This window comes from Stegodyphus dumicola, chromosome 5, assembly GCF_044657685.1.
Source record: "Stegodyphus dumicola isolate Sdum_Otavi_A_Nest chromosome 5, ASM4465768v1".
Classification (NCBI taxonomy): Eukaryota; Metazoa; Arthropoda; class Arachnida; order Araneae; family Eresidae; genus Stegodyphus; species Stegodyphus dumicola.
In genome coordinates this window covers 21674219-21687623 of record NC_140772.1, presented here as the reverse complement: position 1 = coordinate 21687623, position 13405 = coordinate 21674219, and the positions used below count along the sequence as shown (strand labels likewise).

Sequence of the window (13405 nt, the reverse complement as noted above, 5' to 3'; positions counted from 1 at the left end):
TTCAAAGAAAAGCAGAAAAACTTTCCCTTTCTTGTATTTAAAACTGAAGGTTTCTTATAGTTAAAACTGAACTGCGGTCTTTGCCAAGAACAATAGTGTTCGTCAATGCTCAAAAATAATTTTAAAAAGTAAATAAAAATCTCCGAACTTTCTAAATTTCCGAATAAGACACATTAAGAAAAGAAAAATTTAGGAACAACTCAAAAACACGTCCGCACCTTTTCCTATCCTCCCAATCCGCTTTAAAAACAGGAAAGAAGTCTTCTAGCTGATAATTTAGAGGATAGCGAAGGGTGCGGACGTGTTTTGGAGTTGTCCCTAAATTTGTCTTTTATTAATGTTCTTACTCAGCAGTTCAGAAAGTTCGAAGTTTTTTTTTACTTTTCTCGAGAACAACTCAACTCTCGCAATTTGAAAAAAAAAAAATTGGAATTCTTGGACCTAGTGCAATGGAGCTCTTTTGAGCTAGAATTCGACTCGTAATAAACCGACCCAGTTTCGGGTCTCGCATCATGCGACGCAGCACTTATCACTGCTGTTAATAGATGAACCGAACAAGTATTCCTGGGTTATCGCGCTGTTACCAGCTCCTGAAATATGCCCAGAGGGCATCTGACTTTGAAAAGGTCCAGACGTAGTAATTTCCAGAAGAAAAAATCTTGAGAGTCGGGCATGACAGGCGAAGAGAGAATCTTGAATCAAATCCTGACGGTAGAGAAACAGGGTCATAAGGTTGCGCCACCTGGAAGGCCCTATGGGAACTAAAAAGAGAAAAACAGTTTTTAGTAGTCATACATCAGAGTCCAAACTGGAGATTACAGCTCCACTTTAATCATTGTTTCCACCATTTCTAATGCAAATCATTGTAAAAGTTCTTTAAATTCCATAAAAATTGAAAAATCTTGTGCACTTATAATAAAAGTGCAAGCAACTACAAAGGCCTCACAAACCACGGGATCGCTACATTGGTGACCTGCTTAACTACAGACCCTTCCCTCCTCTGAGGACGAATGACGAACTACGTCACACGCTCTACCCCACAACCGAATGGCGACACTCATGCCAACAAAACGGAGTTTCTCGACCATCTTCCTCATATCGCATCATAGATAGATGCTTGAGTGAAGCGATCTCGAGAACAACTCAACGCTCGCAATTTGAAAAGAGTTGGATTTCTTGAATCTAGCGCAATTGAGCTCTTTTGGGCTAGCGATAAAGAATTCGACTCGTAAAAACCGACCCACGTTCGGGTCCCCTTCATGCGATGCAGCACTTCTCACTGGTGTCACATGACGACACGAGCAAGCAACTACCGAGTTTCACCAACCATGTGATCGCTACACTTTTACTTAATTTCGAGCATTGACGAGCATTTTTGTTCTTCAAATAGATGTAGAAATAGAAAATCCTTTGTTTATGTATTCCAAGAATTTAAAATATTCAACTTGACCATGGAAATTCAGATTTTACGGATTAAATCTGAATTTCCATGGTCAAGGTAGGAGGTTTTTCTTCCTTCTTCTTCATCATTAGCTTTTATCGGTCATTATTTGTGATCTGAATCCTTCATTTTTAGCTGCAAAAGAAAGGAAAATGTTTTCTGCTTATTAAAATTAGGAATGCGTATGAACGGGGAGGAGGGCTGTTTTTCTGTTACTTATACATTTATTTTTGTTGCAATAATTTCAGTACTTACATAGTTAGATTTTTAAATGTAATCCCTCATGTAGGGATGATTGTTTTGCTCTGTAAAAGTCAGTACAATTCCTGAAGCGTAACTTGTGCATTCGTTATTTATTGCCAGGAGTCTTATTATTATAATTATTATTTATTTCAAATTTTTCTATTCTATATGAATGTTGAAGTTTTATGTGGAAGTGTTTCATCTTTTTTTTCTCGCTCATTACATGAAATTTTTAAGGTGATGATTAATACATAATATTGGTGATTTACTCGAATAATTTAGCACCTTCATCTGTAGCTTCACTCTGCTTTCTAGTTAAATGCTATTTACGTTGTACGCAGCTGTGTATGGATATTTTTTTAATTTTTATTTATTTATTTATTATTTTTGGCTGATGATGTCTCGTATTGTGTACAGATATTTGCTCTTGTTTATTGTTGTGTTTCCTTTTGCTGTTTTGTCAGAAGTAGGAAACAAACGTGTTGCTTTGTACTACAGGCTTGGACTTGACCCCCTTCATTTATTTTTAATTTAATTTTTGTTTATTTATTTTTTATTTTTACTTTCCTGTCTTGACTCAAATTTGGATCAAGGAAGTTAATTTACGTTGTGCGCTAGGCTAAGCCTTTAACTCCACATCATCAGAGATAAAATACATCAAAAGAGAGGTTCATCTAATACGGAAAAAATTTAGAAACCTAATTTATAACAATAAAAGTTTTTCAGATAATGTCTTCCTCATGAGAAAAAAGGTAAAATCTCATAGAAGGTCTTTTTATTTAAATTTCGTGTATAAAAAGGGCTCGAATTCAATTTGGATAGGGCAATCATCATTCAAAAAATTTGGAGTAGAATTAAAAAGGTGCGAAATGTTTCCTTGATTCTTGATATTAACAGTAAAATAAAAATCCTAAAAACAAGCAGTCCAGATGGAAAGAGCTAGCACGAGTTCAGTGAACTTGCATCCACTCGGGGTAACTGGGCGAAATAGGCGACGGGGAAAACCCGTTAGGCGGGTTCTAGAAGCAAAGAATATGTATTGTTCATACACATTCTTTGCTAGAAGTAAGTCAGAGTAACAGCTGATGGAAGAGAAGTTTTGGTCGCTATTCAATTTCACTAATTTGTCTTACTAACTAGATTTTAAATTGTTATGTAACTAGACCCACATTCTTTTTTTTTTTTCTTTGGCATTGCCGGCGCTCTCGGCTAGCTTACGCACACTTACAGATTTCAAAAAGCCCTCTCCTGTTCAGAGTTTTTTCCCCTTCTGATGGGAAACAAATGTTCAGGATTGCTCATTTACTGGAACGAAGCATCCTCCCCCTTTTTTAACTCTTTTTACAACATTATATTTACAACAGTACGTTAGAGCCTTCATTATGAGGTGACAAGTCACATGAACTTCCCCATTTTTTAACACTTTTTTTTTTGTTCCACCTTTAGGATGCATTCATGGTTAGATAGAAACGAAGCTTTAAGAAAGAAAAATAAATTCTGATTACGAGAGTGTCGCTTTGAAAACTATAAGTGTGCTTGGGCTAGTTGAAAGCGTCGGAAAACCAATGAAAATAAAGAAAAAAAAAAAAAAAAAAAGAAGAAGATGAGTTTCAGTTACATAACAGTTTAAAATCTAGTTAAGAAGTTAACTTTATGCTATGACGGAAAAGTAAAAATAAAGATAATTATAATTTAAAAAATGTCAGTCAAGGAATACAAGACAATATGTTTGCTTTTACCTTGAGACAAAACAGCAAAAAGATGCATAACAAAAGACAAATGTATATAATACTTTAACTACACCGCTTCCAACATGTTCACACATTTTTTCAGAGAACAGCAGCAGACAAAAGCATAATCTATATAATATTTAAATGTGAAAACCTTTTAAGCGTACTTAAAAAAGGTCTGAGATGGAATTCATTTATTTATTATTTTCAAAAGATTCTAGTATTAAACAATAGTTAGTAATTTCTCATAGTTATGTGCTTTCTTTCTTGTAACTTCTCTGAACAGGCGCTACTTTCTGATTCCCCGTTTCTTGCTTTGAGGAATTTATTAAGCGGGAAAAGGGTTATTTGAATGTTTTGTTTTAGGTTTCGTTTATGTTACGTGCTGCAGAAAATTAAGAGCGAAGATTAGATTCTTTCTAGAGACAGGGAAACCTTCAGTTTGATAAAGGAGACATTGCAGAGAAAAAAATGCAAAAACTTATTTACACATTTAAAAATTTCGGAGCTCTGCTAAAATATTAACGCCATTGTTTGTGATCCAGTGAAAACATACCGTTTATAACAAATAAACAACTTAATGTGATACAGTGATGTATTTCCTCAGCACTTGTTCTAAGTGCTAAGTAATTCCATTAAAAAGCCTTCAAATGGGTTCAAATTCAAATTTTCTTGCATTTTCTGGGTCAAAATTTCCGCTCATGTAAACTGGCCTTTGCTAAGGCTACTATCTCTAGTAGCTTTAGCCTTTGCGGACCGCCTACACTGAGGCGTCAACATTAATAAAATCAGCAAAGCTTGAATGAATACACTTTTAAGTTATGGCAACAATCAGTGTGACACATTTTGAAATTTGTTTGAGAGTTATGTTTTGATGTAATAACTGTGATAGTGAATGTATTGATTTTTTACATTTTTAGCTGTATCTATTTTATACATATTTTAGCTATGGATTTTGAGGAGTCATTTTTTAATGATTCTGAGGTCGGTATATGTTTCATATAATACAAAAACATTCCAGTAGTTTTTCCTACCGTGAAAATTTTTCATATATTAAATACATATGCTGTGTATTGAATGTACTTGAATGTCGTATTTTTTTATTTAATATAGTATATAATAGGAAATAAATAGGGAAAAGAAAAATACAACGTTGGAAGGTCGTTGAAGAAACGTGAATCATTGGTATGTTCCAAAGAGAAACAAAAGTTTTCCGACTGGAAATACGTTTGGAAAACAATAGATCTGCAAAGACCCTGATACCGCTAATTAAAAAGCACGTGGCAGCGGGACTAACCATCATAACTGATGAATGGCCTACTCATCTTTAGCCAGGAATGGATATTCTGTGCACCAGACCGTCAATCATTCTACCAATTTGTTAATCCGGTAAATGATGCACATACACAGTCCATAGAGTCAAGAAAACCTGGCAGATCACCTGCTAGGATACATATTTCGGCGTGGAATAAGTTATGATAATAATGATCCATTCACAGAAATTTCGGTTCAAGGACTGTTTTCCTGTAACATAACAAGTCTCTGGCAGTTTCCTTAACAGCACAGTTTTTTTTGGGGGGGGGGAAAGAGCCCTTTTTCAGGGTCAAACAGATTTAACAAAAGAGATATGAAGTATTGCTAAGCCTAAGTATTATTATATATACTTTTATTTATATGCTTTATCATGTTTAACCAGTTAATATTATGTCTTTTCCTACTAACACTAATTTATATGCTTTAAATATCATGTTTAAACGTTTGATATTATGTCTTTTCCTGCTAACTTTAATTTATATGCGTTTAATATGTTTCTTTAATTTATATGCTTTATATATTATGGTTAACCTGTTTATTTTACTTCCATATGCTAAATAACTTGTAAATTAACTGTACACCACTAAAATCATGGCCATTGGCGAGCTTGGAGAGTAAATAAGCACTGCCACCAATGGATCCTTTGTGGAAGAAAACTTGAAATTTCAGACTAGTTGCTGTTTTTTTTTTTTTTTTTTTTTTTTTTATAAAAGGTTGAGATACAACAAAACAAATAGGTATTTAAGGCATTTAATGATATCCTAGTTTTATAGATGAATACATTGTAAAACTGCTAAATAAACACATTTGAATAATAATAATAATAATAATAAAAAAGACCAAATTCACCTCATTGTGATATCTGTGAATTTAAGAGTTGCATTGGAAGCACTTCTGCAGAGAACCCGGTAAATGTAAACATCGCCAACTTTGGCGATAATAGTTCAAACCTGGTCACCTATTCGCTTGTTCAAAGTTTGCAACCATTCCTCATGCGTTCATTTTATTGAATTATCACTGTTGGTCGCATTTGCAGATTTATATTATTCTTTTTTTCTTTATTAATATTTTTTCTGAATTTTTTAACAACGAATAGATAGAAATAGTATTTTCATAGATATATGCTGGTTCTCGGTTCGCGATGAAAGGAAGAAAATACGGCGGGAGGGGTGAATGCTAATTTGTAACACGGCTGTTCACGTTGTGTTCTTAATTAGTAACAGCTCTAAGAACCATGAGGTTTCCAACCTCTAAAATAATTTGTTTTCGTAAGCCGCAAAAATTTGCATGTGCATTTTAAATAATTAAGAAATGCTTTTATTTTTATTATTGGTTATTGTCATCTAAAGTTATGAGAATAAATCAATTTTTATGGCGTAAAATTTTAACAAGATAATATATTGTTAATGCTTTTCTAACAATAACCTTTCAGAGGATGGCGGTTGTGACATAAATAGATGATTAAATTGAAATAAAAAATATTATTGATTATCTAAGATGACAGAACAGTTCGATGCATCACCATGATCATCAAAATTAGCAAACCACTGCTGGTGTAAGGGATATATTGTTTTCTGTGTTAACTGGAATTTAAGACAAATTTTTTCCGTATATCACGCTTAACCGGTTAATTTCAGTATATTAATACTAATTTATATTTTTAAAATGAATTTTTATTTCCATTATAAATCGTTATATATTGTCTTATTCTTAATATATTCTTTTCTGTGCTAACTTGAATTTAATAAAAATTTAGTTTCGTTTAACCGGTTAGTTTTACATCTACATGCTTATTATCTGTGAATTTTTACTACCATATGCTTAATATATTGTTTTGTCTGCTAATTTGAATTTACATGCTCTAAAAATCACGTTTGCAAAATGTCACGTTTACGGCTCAGCTCATCGTCGATGAACGGCGAGTAAAAATGCAACGGCGCCAACGGGTTCTCTGTGGATGAAAACCCGTTGCATTTTTGGATATGAAAGGTCTCTAGTGTAGAATTTGGTGCCCCTTCAATTGGTGATAAATTTTGTTCAGTTTTGGCGATGAAACTTCGTTTCTGGTTACCGTGATAGTTTTAACTTGGTTTCAGCTTGCTTATTTTTTTTTAAAGCGAAAATAGATTGATCTGTAAAGACAAAGGCAAAGCACAATGCCTAGTTTGTGCTATTCTGTGCTGCGGTAAAATCTTAATGCTTTTTTAAGTGAAAATAGATCAATATGTACATGCACACTGAGTTTGTGCAATTCTTTGACTTCTTTTGGTTTTGTGCAGCATCTTGAAATTGTGCCTTCCTGGTGTCGATCTTGGCATGAAAAAAGAATTGCCAAAAAAACAAGGACCACCCCATTGTAAACTTTAACCTGAAAAAGCCCCAGCTGTTACTCTATAACTGCGGTTCTCAACCTTTTGACTAATGCGAACCACCTAAACAAAAATTAAAAAACTGTAGTAGCACCACTACGTTTTTTACAATGCGGCTCAGCGGTTCTCAACCTTTTGACTAATGCGAACCATCTAAACAAAAAAATTTGTAGTACCACCACTACGTTTTTTACAATGATTATTTTCCAATTTCTCAATAGACATATTTAAAAAAGTATATATTTTGCCATTTTCACAACCTATTGGCTATTTGTATTAAACATGCACACATAAAAAATATTAGATTAAAAATTGGTTACCATTTTAATTATCTAAATTTTAGTTATAATACTTTAATTCTAAAATTTAGTGTGAAATTTGGGCCTGTTTTAAGAGAGATCAGTGTCTTTATGTCTGGTCGTATTTCAAATATTTTTAACAGTAAATTAGGGTCCACTTTTAATTTTGTTCTGTATTTATTTTTTAAGTGCAACGTGGAAGAAAATTTTTGTTCACACAAAAAGGTTGAGCAAGGAGGCAATAAAAATTTGATAGGTTTATTTTTAGCCAAAAGTTAACAAGTGTGTTATTTTTGAAATCTTGGTTGATCTTTACATTATGGTAACTTGGCGTTTTTTTGGCGAAAATTTGGCGACCAACTCTCCTACAGCAACCCTCTATTTTTTTTTCCCGCCGCCATTTTGTCTTCATGAAGTAAAGACATGTTTCTTTTCTTTTTATCTACTGAACACTTCTTCCAACAATCTGCTAGCCGAATTACACTTATGCTAGAATTTTTATCTAAAAAAACTGCTTAATCATGACAAATATTCACTGCAAAATTGGAAAAAAGTGCACAATACCATACTCCTTACGCGTTTTTAAAAATAACACATACACATAAACCATGTACACGCCGACTTATTTTTACTTAAAAAAACATCCCAAAATTGCACAAAAATGGCATTGCGCACACTCTTCACTATATCCATGTACACTGCTTTTTTCTCATAAATTAGAAAAATTTCATGAAAATACATGACAATTTTCTCAATCTTTAAACCCGGTAAAAAGAACATATATGAAATTACCTGATCGCAAAAAAGTATTTACCCTTTCCAAATATGAACGTTTCCACATATAAAATAAATAAAATATCCAAAAGCTTTTACCTCTAAATCATCTATTACATTATACACGTCACCAACGAATTCATACCGCAAGCATTACAAATACCTAGTATCAAATATTTAAATTATTTCCATGCACGTTTACTTCAACTTAAACATGTACCAAATTCCTACAAACATAAAATTCACAAAATAACTATCATTTAATTAAAATATCACTAAACCATGTACACGTCGACTTATTTTTACTTAAAAAAACATCCCAGAATTGCACAAAAATGACATTGCGCACACTCTTCACTATATCCATGTACACTGCTTTTTTCTCATAAATTAGAAAAATTTCACGAAAATACATGACAATTTTCTCAATCTTTAAACCCGGTAAAAAGAACATATATGTCAGATATTTAAATTATTTCCATGCACGTTTTTTTCAACTAAAACGTATACCAAATTCCTACAAACATAAAATTTACAAAATAACTATCATTTAATTAAAATATAATTAAATTCAAAAACACTACTTAAATATAAATGAGCACATACATTAAATTAATACATACATAAATACCCATTTCGAATTCACTTTAGTTACGGCCATGGGATCCAAAAATTCATGAACACTGTTTCACACAACACAGAATAAAGCCAAATACAAAATTTCCAGATTTTTTCCCGATTTCCCTCCTTTTCCGATTAAAGAACCGTAATTTGTCCATTAATATCACATGACATATCCCATGATCTCTCATTTCCCTCACACAAAATAATGCGTAATCGGAACTGAGTACTGCTCACATTATTATTAAAGTGCCAGGTAGTAACCTTTATCGCCTCCAAAATGTCGCCAAACTACCAGTTACCATATTGTAAAGATCAACCGAAATCTTCAGTTAAAGTTCGATCACAGGAAATTTCTATCAGTTGTTCTTTTCCTTCATGAGATTTTTTTAATTTAATAGTTAAAAATACTTTGTTTCTTTGCGGACCACCGGTTGAGAATCCTGGTAAAAGTATATTTACCGATAGATAACCTTTGGCGTTTTTTGGCGGTACATGGATACCGAGTTTGTGCAACATTTTTATTTGTTATTTTGTCTTTGTGTAGTGGCGATGTTTGGGAAAAATCGCCGCTACCCATAAACAAAATAACAAGTCAAAGAATTTCACAAACTCTGTACATGAAAAATCACAGAATTGCACAAACCAGGCATTGTGTACTCTCTTGACTTTATCCATGTACCCGTCAACCTATTTTCCCTTAAACAAAAAATCAGAGAATTGCACAAACTTGGCATTGTGCAGTCCTTTAACTTTGTCCATGTGTACATCGATATATATTTTCGCTTAAAAAGTCAAAGGAACACACAATTCTAGGTAAAAGTATATTTATTTAACATTCAACTACTCGGGTTACCATAAATGAAACAACAACTTGGCAATAAACAGTCCTGGATCTAGCGGGGAGGGGGGGGCAAGCCGGGGTTCTTGCCACGGGTGGCAACTTTTGAGGGAAGCAAATTCAAATACAGTCAAAAGTCTTTAATTCGGAAACGCATGTGCGTTTAATGTATAACGGGTGGTATAAGCTAAGCTAAAATTATCTAATTATCTATTTCAGTTAATGTTACAGATTGCGTTGTTCCTTAATCTTCTAATTGGATCCAGCTTATTATTTTTTGCAGACTGTTAGAGCAATTTTATAAAAGTAAGCTTGAACTTTCGATTATGTCAAAAAGAATTTCCGATTCTGGAGCTACCAAAGGATCTACAAAGCGAAAATATGTTCCGATGTCCATCAAACAAAAAGTGGAATTTTTGTTTGATGCGGGGAGGGGGGGGGACGACTCGGCGCGCAATGAACTGGAAGTTGATCTGTCAGCACTATCCTTATCTTCAGGGCAGATTTTTTATTTTATTCGGCTTATAATTCCTTACTAAATGTAGTATTTCATCTCGATCTACTCCGTCTGTGATATGATTTAAATCAAATTCCTCATCATTATAAATATCACGAATACACATCAAATAGTTTTCTGGTTTTAATTTTCTAATTTTGACTATGCATAATGTATGTTTTACGCATGCGCACGTTGAAAGAAATGTTTAATAAAGTAAACAAATAAATATAAAGCTTTTTTTTGTAAATTTTGATACCCTTTAGACCATAATTGCTTTTTATTTCATAAATTACGGTTTCATATTTTTGTTTTATAATTTCTGCATGCCATCTTACCAGATTTAAACTGATGATCTATAATCCGGCAAAACTGATAATCTGGAATCGCCAAAGTCCCTACGAGTCCAGATTAAAGACTTTTGACTGTATAACGCTGGATCGTTTTGGCATGTTGTTCGCTAAAACAGCTCTCTAATTTTAGTACAATGTTAAAAGTTTTAAGGCCAAGTTTAAAAACCTCTTTTAAGAAGACTTGAAATTAAATACTAAGAACCCTTTTAAAGGAACATGAGTTAAAATAAAGTACAGCCGATTACAACTATAAATACAATATCAGAAAGAGGCAAATAGAGGGAATCCAGGCATCACTGATAGAATCAGACTGACCCTGTCAGTAACATTTGGAGTCTCTGTATCATTTGCTGTCTAGGCCGGGCGTAATCAAGTAATAAATAAAACGATAGATAGAAGTCACTTGGTTCCCATAGCAACGTCTGCTGGGAAAAGGAGAAGCATTGTAACTATTTTTTAAGAGCTAAGCCAAAATATTAACTTTGGGCCATCCTGGACAAATGAAATAATTCAAATTAATATTCATCGAGTATATACAAGACACAGATATTATGTCTTCAAGCTGAAGCAAGGCATTTAGATTTTTTTGCTGCCAATTGGCAACTTAGGCTCACCTTTGGTTTGACTCGGAACGGAGGAGCGCATGTTGGATTTTAAAGCTAGATTTATTACTTCTATGGTTTTTTTTAGTTTTTAGGTCTTTTCTGTACTCTTTTTTTTTTTTTAAGCCCGCACTATATTTAGTGACACACAGCCATTTGTTTAGGACTGTTCAGTGTAATTATGTCAATTCTTAGTTCTTCTTATTAAGGCAATTCATAGTGAATTTCATTTAGATTAAAAGGAACCATCTGCGCGTCGAGGGGGAGAAAAGCGGAATACAGAAAACAATCCAAAGATAAGGCCAAACAGAGAAAACAAATTCCAGCTAAGATGAAAAAATAACTTCACAGAAGAAGTAAGTTGTCAGATCCTGCCACAATTCCGATTGTGCTGAGATTCTAGAGGGAATTAATATTTCTTGCAATTTGCTCAACCAAACATGACTGCATATATCATCCCCAAACAATCTACAAGTCACTATTTGAAAGAATAAACTTCTTCATCGACATCAAACAAATAGCTGGAGGACATGAAACCATGATATAAAGATTTCTTCATTTAGATGAGAGCGGGCAGCAGAAAGATGAAAAACTAAAAATTTTTGATTTTTTGCACCTATGCAGTTGGTTGGTCGTAGAAAAAAATGAACGATCACCAACAATCTTTCTTAAGCAGTCAGTCAGTATTATTAGCTGGTAAATATCCAGAAAAGGTAAACCTCAGTCCCATTGAACGTGATGGCAGACATTTGACATGTTATACAGAACATTAGTAAATAATAAAAAGCTTAGATCTTGGTTTACATATTCTAAAAACAAGAATGCAATTTTTTGTACACCCTGCAAGATTTATCAGAAACATGGTGCTGCCGTTACACCATACACCAGGATTCATTAATTGGAAAAAGTTTTAGCAAGATTAACTGAGCGCGAAGCGTCTGGAATCCACAGAGGTGCATGATTAAGTGGAAAATTCGAGTACAACAAATGAAATCGTGCCAAGGCATCGATCACGACACTAAGCAACTCATTCATACAGAGAAAGAAAAATGGAGAAAAATTCTATATAGTCATGAATGTGATACTATATCTTTCAACAATCTTATCGTTATTTTCTTGGGTTTGATGAAATCCCAAGTAGCCTGTTCACAAAGTGTCCTCGACCTAGTGAAAGAAATTTTCTGAATTTAATCTCTCCGCTTGCCAAACATAATTCAACTCTTAAGTACTAGCACCTAACAAGTCAAAGCACCTAACAAAGGGAAAGGAATCATATTTACCCCATATGTGTCTCGTACAGAAAAAAAATGAGCCAGGTGACTCAATACGTAAAAACGTGGGGTGATTGTGTGAGATAAAGGAAAATTTAATCGATTTCATAGAATTTGGTGGAAAGATAGGAGATTGTATTTCTGAACGCATTGTAGAAAATTAGTGTATTAATTGACACTTGATGGTTTAGATATTGGACAATGTCGGTGTCAGTCTTACGACAACGGGTCTAATATGGCTGGCATTTCTAAAACAGTACAAGCTAGAATTACAGAAATGAATAAGCTGGATGAATTTGTGCCATGTTTGGCTCACTCCTCGTATTTTGTCAGTATGCATTCTGCTTCTTCGTACCCGGAAGCAGTTAATCTGTTTGGAATTACTCAGAAAATACTTCCTCTTTTTTGTTGGATGCACTAATCGACAGTATATTATCAAAAAATGTACAAAATACAACTTAAAAGGCAGCAGTCAGATGAGAGGGTCGAAAAAATATGTGGCTGTTAAAGTCCTTTTAATGAATTTACCGGAAATATTCAAATATTTAAAAGAAATTAAAGATATTTCTCTTGATGTGGAATCAAAGCATGAGGTAGGACATGTGTTACATGCTGTGAAAAATTTGAATTTACTCAACCTGAAAATTTGAGCAAATATTTTTCCAGAATTCAATAGAGTAAATATAGAAATTCAAAAGGAATTCCTCTTCCGCGTTCTGAGTAGTTAACGAAAGAACTGACCAAAACTGAGGAAAAGCCAGTTATAAAAAATGAGAGAAAAATCCTATGGAATATTGGATACAAAAGTCTAAAATAGTAGCCGAAAAAATTGCAGTTGAGTCTATTCTGACAAATAAAGAATTCAAAAGCACAAAAAGCAATCTGATGAACTGTTTGAGGACGAATCACGAACACTTCAACCTGTTCAGATCAAAGTTTCAGCAAATTAAAACATATTAAAAAATATCCACGATCATCGGTGAGCAAGAGCGTTTATCAAGTCTCGTGATTCTGGCAACCGAAAATCAAATCGCTGATCAAATTATGACGA

General features: G+C 33.5%; 1 protein-coding gene across 1 annotated transcript in view; it reads left to right on the top strand.

Moving 5' to 3' along the window:
* Positions 1 to 4224: 4224 nt before the first annotated feature.
* The window catches only part of mh (DNA-dependent metalloprotease SPRTN), a 47167-nt gene continuing 37986 nt past the window's right edge, over positions 4225 to 13405 (top strand). The window contains exon 1 of the mRNA XM_085816496.1: positions 4225 to 4398. Within this exon, the coding sequence (XP_085672622.1) occupies positions 4363 to 4398 (36 nt within the window). The 5' untranslated portion in view covers positions 4225 to 4362. The remainder of the gene's footprint in view (positions 4399 to 13405) is intronic.